Here is a 19,934-nt window from a genome sequence, read left to right as displayed (position 1 = left end):
CACACACACACACATACAGACAAAACCATACTGCTGGGGTTTTAATTCAGCAGTGAATAAACTTCTCTCAGGCCCTTTCAAGTAGCGCCCTCAGCCACAGTTAATGAGGAGTTATAGAAAAACTGCCAAGACATAAACAAAATTTCTGCATACTAGTTTCATTAATCCAAGAAATGATTAGTAATCTTCACATTTCTTGAAAAGTTATGTGTTGTTCAAAGTCTCTTACTGCATTCACTCCCTTTAGGAAAGGCTGGGAAATAATTAAACAAAAGTGGGGCAAATGCATTCCAGAGGGATGCAAGCAGCAAGTCCCACATAACTACACTTTGCAAGTCTGTTGAAAGGTAGTCTCACTTTGTCAGACCTTCCTCTACAGCGCTGAGGAGGAGGGCCTGGCTAGACCCCGCAGCATTCTGGGATGGGAGAAAAACAAGCTCTGGTTTATTGGCATTTCTTTAAACCAATCACAATCATTATGGGCGGTGCCAAGCGCCGGACAGAGCCCCGGTGCCACTGCAAAATAGCCTCAGGAAGAAACTTGTTTTGGTGGAACATGTATGTGTTCAAAAGTTGTGTTAGTCTTGCAACAGAAATGTCAGATTGGACAGATAGTCTGGCTGTCTGGATTTACCCTGCAGAGATCTAAGGAGCAGTTAGCCATAGTCCTTGGAGTTTAAAACACAAAGAAAGCAGAAGGTAAAAAATATACAGGCGAAAAGAGCAACATCCAACTGAATTTTTGGCGGCACCAGAGCAATTTCGGAAGTGGAACGTCGTAGATATCAAGTAGTTGAAAGAAAATACATGAGAAATAAGATAATAACTCTCTGTGGCTTTGCAGGCCATTGTGTGATGGTTTTTAGCTAGATATTAATATTTGCCTTTGATTCCCATCACCATGTTGAGATGTACCAATTGCACCAGCTCTTCATCAGTTTAGCTTTCTTATAACACAGGTGTTTATTAATGCTAATTGGAGAGTTCCACATTGCATTAAAATGGGTCGACCACTCAAACATATTCTGCAGATTACTTATTAAATACTTAGACATGCCACCAGCCAGGGGTTACTGTTACCTAGCTAACTGACAAAAAATAATGTTAGCTTGCTCCGAGGAGATTGAGGAGTTCATATGAAATATGATTGACATATCTGACCTGACACTGGATCAAATTGTCTTTAAATAATGACGTAACCTGTAAAGATTTGAATTAAATTTTGTGAAAATAACACAACACACCTCAATTGTATAAAGGTATGCTAATAATGTAGCGTAATCAGATATTTCCAGCTCTTTTGAAACTGCACGAATACTGCTAACTGTGAAATGCATATTTCTTATTTGAATTACTTAATGCTAGCACAAGAAAAACAAGTTTTTGTGGTGCAACCCCCTTTAGGCAATCACTTGTTTGAAATTAGATAGTAAGAACTTAAGAAGGACTTCACACACAAACTTAGCGATAGATTCACGAATAGCTGGTGCAACCGAATCATGGTACTTGATGTGAAAGTGGAAAACGTTATGGGGCCTTGGATAAGAGTCTCTAGTGTTTATCAAATTTACTTCCAGATAATTATAAGTTAAATTCTCATGGAGATAAACTAATCTTGAGCAAAAGCTAAAATTCTGCTGCTTTTTATTATCAGTCGTGCCAGAAACGTCTTAATTTTGTTACCAATGTTATATTCAAATCACTGATTTAAAAAAATGAAATCTATTGGGAAAAAGTTGGATGATAAACCAACTAAATGGTGCTGCTTTTTATTTAATAAATACAGTACTAGATAAACAATCAATGCGCTGTCACAAACAATCAATGCAACACAATGTGCGGTCAGCTGATCAATACATCACATAAAAATCTATTTTTATGACTTTTTGGTTGAGTGATTGTCTCTGTGGGTTGGACCAGAGAGATTTATCATATGACAACACATTTCTTTGGATTTGAATATGTTGTGTGTGTTTTGTTAATATGTGTGTGTGTGTGTGTTTGTCTTGTTTTTGTAGCGAAGTGCTGACCCATTCAGAAAAGAGAGGGTGGATCTGAGGTCAGTGTGGCCAGATTTCCCTATCACAATCCTGTGGCCTGACCTGCATGTCTCTCACACACACCCAGTACTCATTGTCCCTAAGTTATTAGCACTCTGTTGAAAAATAATTTGGATACCATGTCATAGTATATAATTTACTTTTTTGTGCTATAGATTGTATTTTTGATTCTTATTGAATTTAGACTCACAACCCATTATGACTCCAAGTACAGATGTGTTTTCCTAGTTTCCAGTTTCAAACCAACCTTTCACGGTATTATAATGCATCAAGCACTGTTTAGTTGTCATAAATTATTGTAGCAGAGCTCAGACAATACATTTCATTGAGCTAAGAAGTGTTTTCAGTCCTACAAATGAAAAAAGTAACCAAAGTCAGCGGTAGAGTGACAGTGTTTTAAACATGCAGTGCAATACTTCAGCGAAGATTAAAGAATGGGCTTTTAAAAACCCAAGGCTGACATTACACATCTTCCTTGAATATACACCCATCTATAGTTTTGCAGTTTTTTTCATTGCAGGGGTAGGGACCTTTAACAGTATGACAGTGGGTCTCTGGAAAGCATCTGGGTGTGTGATTCCAGGCGATTGGCAGAGCAGAGACGTTCCCCTGCTGTTGCCACAGTGGCAGGCAGACGGGACAGAGACAGACCCGGCCTGACATATGCTGGCTTAGAGGAGACGAGAGCTCCGCATTGAGCCCCAAACTGCTGGTGTTGTATACTGTTGTGAAGCTGGAAGGCTGTTCTGTGAGGATCGCTAGGCACTGTGCTGGGTATTTTTCAGCCTGCCTTTGACTAAGCAAAGCAGCTTATGTAAGATTTCAGGTCCTTGGTGAGATCAAGTAAATAGCCTCCAAGGCCCTTCAAAGCTTGCGTTGATAAATGTATCGCTGAATAGTGGCCTACGCTGTAGAACATAAGTATCAGCACTACACATATTTCTATCAATCTGTGCTCGAATAGTTTTCACTGAAGGCTGTCTATTGAAACACCAGAGGAGTTTATGCAAATTTAACAGGGCTGTGAAATAAATTAAGTGTATCCACACTCTTGGTTCAGTTTAAAGGAAATGTCTTGGTCCTCTGAAAAGCATCCAACATAGTTGCAATGAGACAAAACCATTTTTGAAACCATGAAACAGACTTTAGTCAATTTACAGTTAGAGGAAAAAAGTGGGCTTGTAGAAAGCATACATTTAGTTTGAGAACTTAAATTATCACCTTATTACTCCTGAGACTCCTTTGGTCATTTTCAAAACTATGAACAAATCTCTCTGCTGTAATGGCTGGGTTGAGTTTATCTCATACTGAAAGTCATTTATCATCTATGAAAGTTTTTTTACCCTCCTTTTCATCCAAATAGGTATAATAGTAGGTACATATAGGTACGACTTCTATAAAGGGCCTCCTGTTACGAAGTGATCTTGTTTTTCCTTATTTCAGTTGGTGTTTTACGTTGGATCTCTTTGGTTGTGTGGGTTGCATGTGATACTGTGAACACTGGAGGATTCAATGGTGATTGTGATTCAAATGTAGTGAAATTATGGTTATGTAACAGCTAGTCACCCACCAAAATCTTGTAAAAACCCCAAGGGCAAAAAAGTGCACCAGTGTCACATTAAATGTCAACGAGGGCAGCAATTAAGTACAAGTGCCATCTTTTCTGACTTGTTCAGCATACTGTAAAATCATTACTCTACACGTTTTCCTTCATCAATTTTATGTAAGCAAATCATTCCTGCCATCACCTTCCTTTCAACATTTTCAATCAATCACATATTTCTATCATTTTAGCTCGTATCTCGACATCTGTGGCTTTACTTCTGGTACGAGTGTCTACTGTCTGCTTTTAATTCTGGAACCCTTGATGTGGAACATTTCAAGGAGACTTTTCATGCCGTGGAAAGAGCATCAGACTTAGATAGGCTGATACAACACTTCCTGGAAAATGGAATGTGAAACCACTCTGTAATTTAAATGAAAAAGGTAGACGTTTAGCTAAAACTATTTTCATCTCTTGTATATCATATCTATAGTGAGGATGAATATAATGCCAAATATTCATTATTTGTAAAGAAATATATATATATAGATATATAAATATATAATATATGCTTCATTGAAACAACTATTTTCTGCATTTGCTTATGTTTTATTGTCATTTTTACTTTGTTACGGTTATTTTATAAGCTGATATGATGGCATGCGAAATACTGATTGAATGTAGGCTTATTTATAATTTTGTTTTTATGACACTGTCCCACTGATATGTTATGTATTTAATTTAAGTCAATTGCATTTCTCAATGTGTGCTATTTCAGTGCAAGTTAACGTATCATTGGGTTATTTATGTATTATTTGAGTAGTTTGCGAGAACGTTTCCTTCCATTCTTTCATAGCTGAGCTATTGAAAGATGTTTGCCTCTTTGAGTAGTTTGGTCATTGCTGAGGTCATCCAGTGTAAATAATTCTGCAATTAAATTTTCGAAGAAAAAGTTTGGAAAGGTTTGTGTGGTGCCTGTTTACTTTAAAACAATACATTATTTAGCTAACCAATGCTTGTCATTATGACAATAGTATTCTTGATGCTGCTCACAGGGGTAACCTCAATGAATTTATCAAACTGTTCATATCTGTATTCATGCAGCAAACAGAAAAGATATAAAGTTGGTCAGCTTGGAATCTTCTGGTGAAGAAAAAACTGCATTTATCCAGTGATTTGGCATTTATATCATGAATATGACATCACTAAGTATTTATTTATTTTTCATATATATAGACCATAAAGAGAGTTCACTCACTTTTAACTGTGATCCCTCACATTAGAACAAAATATCGAATACAAATATTCAGATCAGATCCTCCCAATTAAATAATAACATTGTTAAAAAACATTTCAATAGGGTTAAAATGCAGCACCGTGATTCAAATCTGACAGTGTTTGTCTGAGTAGATAAGATTCATATGAGAATATGGCCTAAGTAGCAAATATCTTAATGATCAAGACATCTAAAGAATTGGTTTTGAATAGTCTTTGACAATATATTTCATAAACACTGTATCAGTATTGATTTCATTTGGCAGCATTACATAATTGGTGTCGCAGACAAAATAACCATGCAAGGTGTCAATTTCACTGCAGATTTCCTTTCAGTATCTAAGTCCTGTTGTCATTAAGTACTCGGTTTGAGAATGATATCATCGTAGATACTTAATATTTACACTGGTTACACAGGTTGAAGGTGTTTGCAAGAATTTTATGATTGCAAACCACTTCTAAATCATTAGTCCAAGACCCTGTACATATGTGTTTTCAAACATTCTAGCTAATTAGGCCTCTTCTCAGGTTTAAGTATTTATTAATGCATTATTTCGACCCAACAAGGTCTTACTCAGGCAAAGAAAAACTATTTATCCCACTCTAAAGCAGACAGACGAGTCAGGGAGATGTCAATCCTTCAGTATATTGATAATATTAATTGATTCAGTTAAACATCAGGTAAACATCCAACTGGTTTTAAATGTTCTTGTAGTTAAATATCCAAATTGCCAATGTCTGAAACATAGCCATTCAGAATTCTTTAATTACCTGGGGTTAGGTGATTTCCATTAAAAACTTTACAGCACTCAACCCCTTGACCTCTGTCAAACAATCTCAAATATGCAAGGCAAGATCACCCCCTGTTGGACAAAAAGAGAAACCCATGCGTGATTTAACAGTTGGATTTCTGGGCACACCTTTCTTCATTTATAAAGATTGAATTTGATTTTAATATTTGATCAGATGCATTGCTGGGATGATTATGACATGATCTATCTCAAAGTAGTGAAGTCAAAGGCGTGTAGCCACTCCTGCAGGCCAGACGCTTTTATCGGATGGTCTGTGGAGTGGTTGGGCAGATTGTGCATCAAGCAGTCTCACGTTGCCCGACCTACCTCCACAGCACTATGCATCAAGTAAAAACCAAGCACCACACAACATGTCCTTGGTCCCAGATCATTTGTGAGTGGAAAATGCATGTTGTGTCTCTGTTGGTTTCCTCCAACACATATGTGGTTATCTGTCTGTGTGAATGTGTGTTATCACAATGGTAACCTGCCAAGGGAGGACCTTGCTTGTTGCTACGAGTATGCAAGGGTACACCGCACCATTTCCTGCAACCCTGTACATAAAAATCAGGAACCATAAAAATGGAAATTTAATCTAGGTTGTTTTCCCATACCATAACAACTACTAAAACAATTAAATCCTCTGATTTTATTTTTTTCCCTTTCATATCTATTGATTTTATTTTTACACTGTATTATGGTAGCTATATATAATCATATATGTGTGCTAAATGTAGTAATGCAGCAACTACAACAGTTACATATTTAACCATTTCCATTGTACCATACAAGTTTTCCTAAAAGCAAAAAAAATACACAACCATATAGGGTACAGTGGGTACTAACCGGGCAGGTCTTTGCACTTGTATAATCTGTTCCTCTTTGTTTTGTGTATGTATGGTGCATATTTGAAACTATGTAGATTAATGTTTGTTTTAATGGAACGCCCTAACCAACGAGCCAGCAAATAACCAATAGGATGGGGTGTTACCACAGATCAGAGCGGAATGGACCAATGGGACGTCAGTAAGTGTGAAGTCGGCGTCACTTCCTGTTTGAAGATCATATGACCAAATTGAAGTCGTATGATCAACCGTCTCTGGTATGATGTGAATTGTAATCAAACCGCTGTCTGCATTAACAGAACCCCAGGACACCGTGTTCAGGAAACTCTTCTCTGCGGTATGTATGAAAAATATGTCCGCTAACTATGTTGTGGTAAGTAAGAATGACTGCTTTAGACGTCTTAGTGTTACTTTGAGTCGGTTAACTTTTTGTCGTCGGGGTTGTTTTCCTAATTTCTTTTTATATGGTACTGCCCTTAAAGTGTGTGATGAGATTAAATATCTTGGCCATCATATTGTAAATGATTTATCAGATGATAAGCACATTAACAAGATATACTGTAGGCTAATGTGCTTGCACGGAAGTTTGGCATGTGTTCTGCTAATGTTAAAGCGTAACTAAAATGTCTTTTGCTCAGACATGTCCAATTTTTACGTACGTACTGTCCGGGGGGGGGGGGGGTTATAAATTCATGAAAATGTCCGGTTTTCATTGTTTTTCATGGAACCATAAGCGTGTACTTAAATTGTCTGGCGCTTTGCACTCAATACTACGGTACTTTGTTGCGTGACGTAATTCATAGAGGCTGCCTCTGCGACGGGCACATACAGGGGCCAAATTGTTCAACGAATATATAACAATGTAAAAATGATTCAAGCTTTAGCCCACAATGATTTTAGCCCTGTCATCTAGACTGTGGAGACATTGTCCTTCCTGTTTGTATATTGCAGGTGAAGGTTGTTGACCTTTTATTAATGTATATGAATTGTACTGTATATTTATTGCAATGATTTAATGTAGTTTGAACCTTCCATGTGTCTCTTGAATAAAGTTATTATTATTATTATTATTATTATTATTATTATTATTATATGTAGGCTAACTTTACAAAGGTTCCTGTAGCTAGGTTGAGGTTGAAACTTGACCATGACTTAAACATAAAGCTAGCATTAAATGGATAAAAAAATCAATCTTTTTTTCACAGAGTTAGAAGAAAAGGGTCAGACTCAAGGTCATTAGCAGTTTTTTTTTTAGTTAAACGTGGAATATGGAGCCTAGGTAAATCAGCCGTTTGTTCATAGCAATTGTGACATATTTGATTTGTGTTAAGTGAATAATGTGCTGTCTGTCTTTACTTTGGCAGCTTTCGTTTATTTTGTAGGTGACCCACCCAGCATGAACCGACCAGCCCCCGCTCACAGCCCCACCTGCAGCTGAGTCTCTCCTGAGCCTGAGCTCCAGTGACCTTCCTCAAACACCATGGATCCTGGCCAGCAGACCAGCTCTCTTCCCCAGTCCTGTGCAGAGGACTTTTCATGGGACCACCGCCTTTATCTTACTTGCCTGGGCTTTGCCTTCTATGCAGGGATATTCCTCTTTTCCCACCTCCTGTCTGTGGCATTGTCTCACACCTACAACTCCCTGATAGCTAAAGAGAAGGTTTTCTGGAACCTCGCAGCAACTCGGGCAGTGTTTGGCATCCAGGGTACTATAGTAGGTCTCCGAGCCCTGACTGAGGACTCTGCTTTAACCAGAGACAAAGTGAGGGGACAAGAAGACTGGTCGTGGTTCAATGTCCTCACAGCCACAGGTTTCTTTGTGTTTGAAAATGTAGCACTTCACACCTCCAGTGTGGTGTTTCGGTCATTTGACCTCCCACTGGCGACGCACCATTTCTTTGCTCTGTCCGGATATGTAGGAGCCTTGGTGTGTGATTCCATGGGCCACTTCCTGCCAATGGTGACACTGCTGCTAGAGATGAGCACGCCATTCACCTGTATGTCCTGGATGTTGCTGAAGGTGTGTTGAGTTAAACTAACTGTAATCACACATGGCTTCTTTCCCTCATCACATTTGAGCAGTAATTGCAACTACCAAGTTATTGTTTGGTATGAACATTTATTTCACCTGAGTTCCAAAGGCTCCAGTTGCATCTGATGCTGATGCTTTTCTTACAGATTCTTGTTAACTACCCTATAAATTACTGGAGGTGTCATAAGATTTTAGTTCCTCTTTCATCTTGTCAACATATACACATTAACATTCTTAGAAAGGGGAAGTTCTATAAAAAAAGATTGAGCCAGTACCTAAACTTTCTCTGTTCCTCCTACCCACAGATTTTACTTCTTTTATAGTAAAAAGCGAGAAATATGTGTCCCAGTCCTTAGTATAATTTTCTTTCTCCACCTTTCTTCCTCCCTGACAGGCTGGCTGGGCACGCACCCTGTTTTGGAGAGCCAACCAGTGGGTGATGATCCACACATTTCACTGTCGCATGGTGCTCACTTACTACATGTGGTGGGTAAGCCTTACCCACTGGGAAGAGCTCAGCACCCATGTGGTCCTTTTCCCGCGCTTGGTCTTCTTCACTGGCCTCGCTCTACTAACGTGTGTCCTCAACCCCATCTGGACGTACAAGAAGACCTTGCAGCTGCTTAATCCTGTGGACTGGAACTTTGGAAACAAGCCGGCACCCCTAAACAGTGCCGCAGAGGGTCACTCCGAGGTTTCTGTCAAACCCCACACCAGCTGAGGCGTACCAAAGAAGGCACTTCCTATCACAGGAGGCCGTATTTTTGAAAACTTTTTTTTTTTATTTTTTATATTAGATCATGCATGAAATGACTTTTAGAGGCATGATAGTAAGAAAGGTGTTTTTTAAGATTTTTCTATTATGCTACTTGGTTTACACATTAAGACCCTTGTGCTAAAAGTGAACTTTGCTATTCAAAAAAGACCAGCAACAGGTAAATCCTGACTGTACAATATTGATCAAGTGTGTTACATTGTCTAACCTTCACACTTTACTTTCAGGCTGTTTTTAGGTTTGTTTGTTTTTCTTTTTCCAGAGGTCAGAATATAGATTTCCCATCTGGGTATCTTAGCTTTTAATAGGTAGATGTGGTTGTGTAGAACAGTGAAATGAGGGCCTGCTTGTTTTTATCACTTGCAGGACACTGTGCAGTAAAATACATATGTATCATACACTGTATTATACCACAGTATCATGAGCTTCCCATAACGTTAGTCATTGGAGCTATTGCATATTAAGTGGAAAATTGGTTCAGTTCATTCATGAGTCACATTGATGTTTTTGGACTGTGAATCCTCTCTCAGTAGAATGGGAAATATTTATCATGGTCATGAAAGAAGAGGTTTTTAACACAATCGTCTTTATTTGTGGGAGAACATGCAGGACTGGTCCGCACCACAAAGGCTCTATTGTCTACAATGGAGAGGTAATGTGGCAAAACTGAAGCAGTATTGATACACATTAACAAAGCAACAGGTTGAACACGATGGTGTTGTTTTTGTATTATTAGTATAATAACGTTATTTATAATTACGCAACCTCAGAATTTCACTAACATTTTAGTTTTGTGTTTTGCACACAATGGCTTCATTGTACAGGAAGCCGTGGGCTTGTGTGTTGGGTTTGTCCATTGTTATGTGTCTTGCATCAGAGTTTTGGTTTGTTACTCTGATGCAAACTTACAATTTCTCACATTTCTCAGTGTTTTGTCTGCTACAGCACTATTACTGTAGCTCATATGACGGACTCAAAAGTATAAAGCTAGGTTTTATTCATCTACATAACTGTAACCTGCCTCACGAAACAGATGACTGAGATGACGCTACACTTTGTTCCGTTGAGTGGATTGTTTTATACTTTTTTGTACGTCTTACAACCTCAGCAACTGAATCAACGTGGATAAGTTCAGAGCAAAATGTATTAATAACATAAGTACTTTCTTTTGTAAACAGATATGACAATATTTTCTCACTAACTGTACATGTGGTCTAATTTATTAGTAAAAAAAAAAACAATATCAGACACTGTCGAATTTTTACTTTATTTAATTTGTCTAACGACATAGAAGTAACATTATGGGATGGGTGGAGGATTCCCTGTAAGACCTAAGGTTTAACATCTTGTGTGTGTAACCATTAATGTAATTTAGTTTGAGTCACAAAATAAAATGTTGGCTCATACAGTTTTGTGTCCCTTGGTTTTGTTTATTTCTCATCTCTTAAAACTGTGCCATAAAGCATCTGCCTGTAGATGGCAGAATAGGAGTCATTATCTCGTTAGTATGGTGTGCTAGTTTTTCTCAGTTGACCAGACATCTCTGAGTTTGACACCTTTTCCCAGTCCATACTTTATTGTCCCTAACAGGTCAACACAGCTTGGTATGAAGAGGTTTATTTTATTTGTTTTAATTGTTAAATCCAAGTAATGATATGAAAACGTACATAGAGATATTTGTTTTTGTGTGCAGCGTTAGGAGAAGAAAAACATCAATAAAATGCAGTTGGTATGGAAAAGGTAATTTGCTGTAGAAGTGTGTGTGACCTGTTAACTTTAAACATGCTTACATTGTGCCAAGATCTTTTTTTTTTAATTGTAGCTTTTATTAAAAGTAGCACTTTTTGTGAAATGTTTAGTGTAGGTTTGGAGGAGATGGGTAAGTCCTTAAATGTGATATTCATTTGTTATAGTGATAGTTTTGTTATAGTTTAGTTTCCATTCATAATTCATAAGAAAACGCAAAAAGTTGTTGGTTTGTTTATTTGCAAGACACTAATGTATCAAAACTTCTACTTCATCTCCGGACAGCTGTTTCGAAGAGCGCCACCTCACAAGTGACGTGTGCAGAAGGTAGTTTGGAACTCCTGTAAGATCCCGAGCCGATCCTACCGGAGAAGACGTCGGAAGCTTGATTGGCGTGCTGTACAGCCAATCACAATATGCCCAAGTCGAGTCGTCGGCGAATCAGCTACTTAGAGGAGGTAAAGGATTTTCATGGCTGGAGTCAGCTTTGCATCGAAGAGAGTTTAGTTTAAAAAAAGGACACTGGGCCAACACTGGATGTTTTAAATTGTGTTGAAGTCAGAAATGCATTACGTTTAACACTTGTACGGCGTTACTCCGAAGGGATAAGGTTATTTTTATGGGGGAAAGTCATACAATGGTAAGTTGAGGACATTTTTCTAAGTTTCTGATAAAGTTTTAGATACCCCTAACACATCTGGTTTGCTAACTGTTAGTTCAGGTTATCAGTTACGTTAGGCTAAATATTTGATATTATAAGTAATGTAAATTACTTCTTTTGTGTATTACGGGGACTTACGTGTATCTATGTTTTTGAAAAAAAGTGCATCGGGAGATGGCTATAACGTGGCGCCCCACTTTGCCAAGTTGTGACTGTCACTAGGCTACCATAGCAGACACCATCACTATTTTTTTCCTACGCATTTAAGTTGCTAACTGCGTCGTAATCTCGACATGAACTCATAAGAATTTGAAATGTATCAGTTTAACTTTTTTTAATTTTTTAATTTTTTAACTCAACAGGCTATTAGCATATTTCCACAGGCTTTGACTCTGTCATGTAACATGTTGATGGTTGTCTCAGTGTTGAGCACAACCCTCATCCTTTTCTGAACCCCTTGACCATCTTTAAGGATGAATTTGCAGGTGAGAATACGATTCAGTGAGAATATCTTCCTGAGCTGCAGCAGTCAGCCCAACTGCAAATCTAAGTAGTCATGCATAGCATTCCTCAGTGAATGCACTGCACAGCTTCAGTCAACTGGAAGGTCCGTCTGAGCAGGTAGTAAAAACCACGCTTTAATTAGGTCTAGTACTGTTTCTCTTAGGAGTTACCTTTCTGCACAGCAAAAGACAAGTGCGTTCAGGAATCTAAGCTTAGCTAGGCCTAAAGAATTGTTCAAATACAATAAGTGCTTTGATCTTCATTTGTTTTGTCTGGTGGCATGCATGCCCAGTTCACTCAGCCAGTACATGGGTGAGATGGAACATTCAGGGGATCACACGCACATGCATGTACACAACCATCTCCATTGGTAATTTGTTAAGCAAATAACCAGGGTGGCTTGCCTGCAAATACAGATGCTGAATACCTCCCCACACTAGAAAAACACCTAGGGACGGCTTCCCAGGGAGCACAGATATATTTTTTGTCCTTGCTCAAATTCACTGCAATATCCTGATGTAAGCACTCATGCAAGCCATTTAGACAGAGTTATCCATGTGTGACACTTTCTCCTTATTAAACAACAGCCACTGTCACAATGAATATTTTCAGACACCTCTGGGACAAATAATATTGGTGTTTCAAGAAAAGGGATGTTGGCAATTTTAGCATATTATCAGATGTACAGAGCACAGCCAAACTGCAAAATCCTCTCCTGTCATAGTCTGTAAACACAGATGCCGTTCAGTGGAGAAATGCCAGGAATCGCTAATTGCTTAAGTAATTGTGACGAGGCAGTAACTCAACCTTGCCAATAGTGGCTCATGGAAATGCCTTCTTTTACCATGACAAAGCTGGGGGTGTCACAATAGTACACAGTGGTTGAGCAGAGCAGCATACCATTCATTTTTTTTTAGCAAGACAGTTATGGATTCACTGTCCACCCATCCCCCCACTGAGGACCCACTGAGATAAGACATGGATTAGCAACATAGTTTAGCAACAGCTGGGATAGAAAAGCCACTGCTCTTCTGCAGGTGGTTGTGTGAAATTGCTCACATACAGTACCAAACACTTGTACCAAACTTATATGTCCAATAGATCAAGTGCATACATTTTTTTGTATGCACCTTGCCATACATTGTGTAGGCCTACTGTTTGATCTGTCAGATTGTTTTTTATGGCATTTTTGCCTTCATTTAACAGTGGAGGGATAGAGAGACAAATGAGGGGTAGAGAGGATTATGACGTGTCAAAAAAAGTTCTCTGGCAGAAGTAAGCTGGAAACACTGCAGTTACATAGTTGGTACATGGTAGGCATCACAGACCAGCCTATCACCAAGATGCCCAAATTCCCCAGATTCCAACACCTATTAGTACCATGCTCTATAAATTGAACTACAGCATTGCAATGTGTGGATTCAAGTAAGGAGTGAAGTCAGAGGTCAGGGGCAATCTTGGCTTCAGAAAGTGTCTCCACCCTTTGAAGTCAGTGCAGTGACTGGTACTCTGACAGTCAAGGGAATTGCGGGTTTCCTGTGGTAATTTATTGTAATCGGACTGAGTTGCTCTATTCATATTAAAATGCGTTCAGAGCTTAAATTCAGCCAGTCAACAAAAGCTCTTTCAAGCAGACGCTTATCCACTACTCCCCACCACATGCTATATAGTGCTCTTCTGGTGACATGTTGGGCTGTCAAAGCTTTAATGTGGCTCGCTGGGTGGGTGGAGACCAGTTAGGAGTGACAGCCAAGACTGTGGTTGCCTCTTATTTCAAATGGACACAATGTTTCAGATATACAGTCCTGGTCTTGTAGTGCATTTCATTTTGATTCCCAAGCCGTGAAAGGCCTTGTCAGTATGGTTTTAATAAAAAAGATAAAACTTTCTTTTAGATAAAAATATCTTTTACTGAAACCAGAATCTGCCTCCAAGTTAAGACCAATGGAAAAAAAATAAACAGTATGGTAAAAATGTAGTAGGGGTATAATGGCATTCTACAATGTTGTGTGATGCATCATTGTGGTCATTTTAGATAGTGGTATGTGATGGATGACACCATTCCGTATTGATTCACTGTGGTAGCTTAACACTGACCACATTCTGTTTAGAAACATGGCTCCAGAGCTTGTAGCTGAAGCCAGACGTTCCCTAACATGTCTAATAGATCACACCTCTGAAGTCAAATAAAAAAGACTGCAGCCCTGTGGGCCTAATCATTGAAGTGTATTCCCTACAATTCACTCCCATTAGGCCTGTAATTATAACTGGTAGCTGATGGGGAATGCCAGACTCATGTTTTGGTTGTTCAGTGAAGGTTATGTTACACTGAGGGAGTGGGGACTTATGATGCAGCAGAAACAAAAGAAGATATAATTATGTGGAAGATTTCCTGCTTAGTTGTGATTTGTTATGATGTTTGTGTCTATAAATGTGCTTCCAATTTGTCCCTTGCTGATCTAATCAACTGTTGACTTGACAGGACTCACTTTTTAAAGTCTGCTATCTTGTGCCCGTTTGTCAGCTTCCCCACCCCTTCGAGGTCAGGGTGGGTGGTGAAGTGTGGTGTGTTGTCAAGACTGGTTAGCCCAGATAATGTGATATTGGGAAGTTTGGAAGGTTGATTCTGAATGAGCTGCAGAGCTTTTGATTTGAGAAGTTACCTGGCTCAGTAGAGACAACCACTGTATGTACATTCATATAGTAGCCATGTTGTTCACCATTCAAGGAACCAAGAGCAGTGTAATGTTAAGGCTGGTTAGCTCAGTTGTTTAGAGTGAGTTGTGATAATCTGAATACAGCACATGCAATTTCTTATGATATTATTGTGAAATTAGTCTTCTCTTCTCTGACACATAAGCTACATAAATCTACACGGTCTCTGGCGCAATACTGTTATTTTTCAAGTCTTTAATGCTGGCTGTGAAAAGGCTAGAATGGGTACTTATTTTCCTTTTCAGTATGCTGCAGGGCACTGTCCTGTCCTCCCCTGAACCTCCCCTCAAATACTTTACAGTACTTTTGTTAAGTCTGTCCGTCCGCTCTTTGTAGGCCTGGGACATGCTGTTTTCAGTTGACGCCTGATTACTGTTATCCTTGCAGAAGGAGAAGATTGGGACACACTGCTCAATAAAACATTCAGCCAAAGAGCTGCAAAGCCAAAGACAGACACTCACAGCAGACTGTGCCTCTCTCATACCACCCTCTCCTCCAGGCTTTTGTTTATGACTTTCAGCCTGGGTGTGGAATGCCACTTGTCATTAAGTGTGCCGCAGAAAACTCTACAGAAAAATCCAGGGTGTTTGACATTGAATAGCTCTCAGAAACGTGCACAATTAATATTTGACTGAACTCTAGTTGCCATAAGTAATGGGTTCTAAGCAGATAAGTTAAGTCACCATATGCTGTGTCTGTTTGCAAGTTTCATCCTTGATTACTTCTATTTAGATGATGTGTCTGCCATTTAGGGCTGGAGCCTGTACACAAACACAGAATTTTGTCAGTCAAATCAGATTTGACTGTTCAATATAAAAATTCAGCTATATTCATTCCTTTTTTTCAGGTATTCAGTACTAGGCGACCGTTTGTTTCTTTTGGAAGATTTTTGAATGGGGTTTGGCGGGGCGTTTTAAGGTGACAAAGGGTTAGGGTTAGTAACAAACCGTCATGTAATAAACTAAACAAGGCAAGTTAGCCCTCCGAGCTAATGCACGCTAACTACTGTAGCTGAGGGTAATGAAATGAAAACACAGAGACTCCATGATCTAAAACAGCGTGAACCAAGACGGCCCACACACTTTTATTAACATCCATATTGACAACAGCAGCACATAATACTAAAGCTAAACTTCTTCCTTTGTCATTGTTCACAATAAAAATCCAACTTTAATTCACTAAGAGCATTTTGCTAGGAGGAAACTCTATAAAATAGCTTACACAACACTAACAAAACGTTTTGCCTACACTAGATATCAAACAAAAGCCAGACACTATATGACATTTTGGACAGCACTACTGTCATTTGTGCATTATGGATTTAGACAAAGGTGATGTTGCTTTAAAAGAGTTTGCTTGCTCAGCCCATCCTTAATTAAACAAGTTGGACTAATACTAAAATCGAATAAACTAATTTTTTTGCAGTCTGAGATCAGGGACATAAAATCTAGTTAATTTAGGGTTTATGCACAGTAGTATCATTTTTGATATGGAAAACTCGGCAACAACTTTGCAATTGACATATAAAGTGCCATCCTGTAGAATCTTTATGAGTAACATACAGTACAGTAACATACAGTGGGAATTTATCCTCCACACTATGGATTATGTTGCCAATATGTATGGTACATAGTTTTTGCCAACATGTTTTTGTGGCTTTGTCATTTTCTATTTTTTAACATAGGTTATTAGAAATACACAGGCAAGCTAATTGTTTGCATCTCACCTGCAAAACTCAGCCTTCCCAGCGTGTAATGACATGCTCAGCTGAGTCTGTCATCAACTAAGCGGCTGATTTTACCTCTCTTGTCTCTTCCGCTCTGTTCTCAATCAATGCTCTCAGATAAGACTGTAATACAGTTCATTTTAATTAAACACTGAGCAGATTCACAAATTATGGTAAATATTTTCTTGCCCTTTCTGTAACCACGTGCCTGCTTTTGTTGCACAGTGTGAATATTTTGCTGTTTAAAGTGTTGAGACATGTTTCTGACAGATGTTACAGATGTAGGGAGTGCTTTTGTTGAGATGGTCATCTCCATGGGGTGAGCCAGGTGTTTGTGTGGTGCACATGTGAAGTCACACCACACCACAGGCCATGCAGGGTGTAATTTGTGGAAAGGTGCATTTAGTTTTTTTCAAGAACCAGGTATAAAGACAAAAATCTGAGTAATTATAGGAGATGGGAGGATTGGAGGATTAAGCCAACTAATTATAAAACAGGAGTGAAAGAGGCTGTTTTTGCTTCTTAACCTAATGTGTGACAAGGCACCCAAACACACAAAGCCAGCTCTTTTAGAAGATGATAAGCTGAAGTTCATCAGGTTCTCTCAATTCATATTAAAAAAGAAAGTAATGTTTAAATTTAAAAAAAGAGAGGTCTTTTTTTACTTTTACCAAACAATGTGATTTCCTCTCTTCTGTGCCACTGCGTCAAGAAGGGCATACCTGAATATTTTACTTCTCCTCCCCTCCCTTCCTTCTTTTTGCTGCTGTCTGGACCTCGAACAAGGGAGAGATGAGTCACCCTTCAAAGCTCCTGTCAGGGATAGGCTGGTAGTTGTCACTCCAAAATGTGCCAGTCAATGTACAACCATGTGTGTCATGTAACTACCTGTTCCATACTTGTACATCATGTTTCTTAGGCTGTGTAGTATATACCCTAAGACTTTGACTTATGACTTAGGGCCTAAGTCCTCAGTTGTACTATATTACATGGTAGCTGCTCCTGTCCATCTCTTTGAATTCCTGTCTATTTTGTAGTCTATTTCTCCTCAGGCTATGCATATTCCACCTGCCTCCGTTAGCGCTAGCATTATCTGTCAGCTGCACTGTATTCAGCAGACACTGGCCCTGTGTGTTCACATCCACAGTTCTGGCCCTGTTCCTAACAAATAGGGTGGAGGACAAAGAAGTGGATGATTTCACATAATTTGTAGACAAAACAAGCTTTGAGACTTAGAATGAGTTATCCTTTTGATCCTGTTTGCTGCAATACTGTGCTGTAGGATTGTCTTAGTCAGAATGAAACTGTTGTGTAGTGTTGGTGGCTTTTTTTTTTAACTATTAGAGATTGAATGGATAGGATATGGGGCATACATACCACAACAATGGCTGCTTTATGCGACAACATGATGTCATGACTCAGTCATCTGTTCTTGTGGATACAAGCAAGATGAAGAAGCCTGGAAATTGCAACTGTGTTTTTTTTCTCCAGAAAAGCCCTTCGACAGAAACTGTCACCTCCTGTATACGAATTGTACATCAGCAAACAACGACTGTACTGCTGAGGAATGCAGTGTCTCTCATGCCCGTGCAGGTCCCAAGGTCTTCCTGTTTCAGCTAGCTAATGCCATTTCCCTAGATCAGAAATGTGTGGTTGCTACAAGTCAAAACATCCCATGACCTCTGCACCTTGAATGCGCATGCATACTGTAGTTGATTTTATTTAAGTCATATCAAGAGTCAAGTCCTTTTAGTATAATATTTTTACCTAGGGAAACCTTTGGACACAATAACGTTCCTCCTGGGTTTTAGAGAATATTTTTTACAGCCTGTGGCATAATGTAACCTTTTGGATAATTGAGGAAAATATTTTTCTTGGGCTTGAACACAAATGTTTCTAAGTGGTAGAAGTAGTGCTTGCCTTTAGCTAGTGTAGTTGTCTGATCTACATTTGATTCTTTTTGATGTTTCATTTTGAATGTGTGCAAATATAACTACTTGTGAGAAACCAGGGGATTTAAGACCTCTAGTTAATTTTGTCATTTTGAAGGCCACAGCTGAGTAAACAGCACACATGTTTACTTATGACTTACTTTGGATCAATTAGTGCTGCATCACCACAATAACCAAGAGTTAAAGTAAGAACGTGAACCTGGTTAAAATCATTTTGTTTTAGCTCAAACACCCCCACCACCACCCTTCTTTTCAAAATGGCATATCTATTACAATGGTAGCCAAGCCCATTTAACCATTGACACACGCCCACAATTAGCATATGAGAATACTGTGTGCACTTCAACACATGCTAGTGTCAACAGTCCACAGGAGCACTATAAGAGCTTCTTTTGTTTTCATTCACTCATTCATTTGTCTGAATTAGCTCTGGTCCAGATTCTGATCCTGACACAAAAGGTACCAGACCGTGACCACAGCACAGCCATGCCCCTTTGCTGACAAAGTCCTGCTGTGATTGAATAACATGGAAAACCAAGTTTGGTAGGGCGTTTGAAGACTGACTTCCTGACAAATGTCGAGCCAGTATTGCCCAAATGCAGATGTGTGCAAACATTCTTCAGTGCTAAGTTAATTAGCAAATACTGTGTGCATCAACTTTCCTATTTTGCCATTTAATGACATTTGTCTTTTTTTTTTTTTTTGTCTTTCTTTAGGAATGTGTGTCGGCATAGTTGATCCCCTTCATGCTGCTGTCTGAAGAGCTTGTTCAGGAGAAGAGCCGCAAGCATGGATGTGGAAGACTTTCCTCCCCCACCTCCTGAAAGTAAAGTCAACAAAGCTTTGTCACTCAAACGTTTGATGCACTTTGTCTTTAACTCCACAGAGCGACAAGAGTGACATTATTGGACGCCAGAGTTTTGTATGGGCTGGTTAGCTCAGTTGGTTAGAGCGTGGGGCTGATCCTGCCAAGGTTGTGGGTTCGATCCCTGTCCGGGCTGCAGGTTTTGAGTTTAGATTTGGTCAACAGAACCATTTAATGGTGATTATACACTTACAGAGGTAACTGCAAAAAATTAATTGCTTAATAAATTAATTAGACAAGAAAAGATGTATTGACAGTTAAATGTTATGTGTAAATAACTGAAGAAAAAGATTTACTAAAGGATAAAAGTAGAGAAAGGGGGTCAGACTTAAGTTGTTTATCAACTTCTTCCTACTCCTTTTAAACATGGAATTTTTTTTTTCCTTTTTTAATGACTTTCAAATTTGAAAGATTGTGCTAATAAGTACATGACCTTATTTATCT

The 19,934-nt window shown here is 38.9% G+C and overlaps 3 protein-coding genes across 6 annotated transcripts in view; all 3 read left to right on the top strand.

Annotated features, from left to right (window-relative positions):
• The window catches only part of dlgap2a (discs, large (Drosophila) homolog-associated protein 2a), a gene marked incomplete in the record, with an annotated part of 152,544 nt that extends 147,980 nt beyond the window's left edge, over positions 1-4,564 (top strand). The window contains 1 exon segment of the mRNA XM_032501308.1: positions 20-4,564.
• Positions 4,565-6,703: 2,139 nt separating this feature from the next.
• Positions 6,704-10,727, top strand: cln8 (CLN8 transmembrane ER and ERGIC protein). Of its 3 annotated transcripts, none has more exons than XM_032500560.1 (3): positions 6,704-6,851; positions 7,879-8,534; positions 8,941-10,727. In XM_032500560.1, exons 2-3 carry the CDS (start codon positions 7,995-7,997, stop codon positions 9,265-9,267), a joined length of 867 nt encoding a protein of 288 aa, XP_032356451.1. In that variant the 5' UTR covers positions 6,704-6,851; positions 7,879-7,994; the 3' UTR covers positions 9,268-10,727. The 3 variants fall into 3 exon arrangements, with proteins under 3 accessions (XP_032356451.1, XP_032356453.1, XP_032356452.1); XM_032500562.1 differs by having other exon boundaries at positions 6,725-6,851; positions 7,897-8,534; XM_032500561.1 differs by having other exon boundaries at positions 6,728-6,887.
• A 758-nt stretch (positions 10,728-11,485) lies between these two features.
• Positions 11,486-19,934, top strand: part of arhgef10 (Rho guanine nucleotide exchange factor (GEF) 10) — a 58,488-nt gene continuing 50,039 nt past the window's right edge. For both annotated transcript variants that reach the window (XM_032500558.1, XM_032500556.1), the window contains exons 1-2: positions 11,486-11,707; positions 19,342-19,451. In XM_032500558.1, coding sequence (XP_032356449.1) covers positions 19,415-19,451 — 37 coding nt within the window. In that variant the 5' untranslated portion in view covers positions 11,486-11,707; positions 19,342-19,414. The remainder of the gene's footprint in view (positions 11,708-19,341; positions 19,452-19,934) is intronic.

This window comes from Etheostoma spectabile, chromosome 20 (assembly GCF_008692095.1).
Source record: "Etheostoma spectabile isolate EspeVRDwgs_2016 chromosome 20, UIUC_Espe_1.0, whole genome shotgun sequence".
Taxonomy (NCBI): domain Eukaryota; kingdom Metazoa; phylum Chordata; class Actinopteri; order Perciformes; family Percidae; genus Etheostoma; species Etheostoma spectabile.
Note: the sequence above shows the minus strand (reverse complement) of the source record. Positions and strands in the feature narration are given on the sequence as shown.

Bases quoted from the DNA above. Each gene is read 5' to 3' on its own strand.
- cln8 (XM_032500560.1), top strand. From the start codon at position 7,995: ATGGATCCTGGCCAGCAGACCAGCTCTCTTCCCCAGTCCTGTGCAGAG. The intron at 8,535-8,940 runs GTGTGTTGAGTT...CCTCCCTGACAG, and splicing joins TGTCCTGGATGTTGCTGAAG to GCTGGCTGGGCACGCACCCT.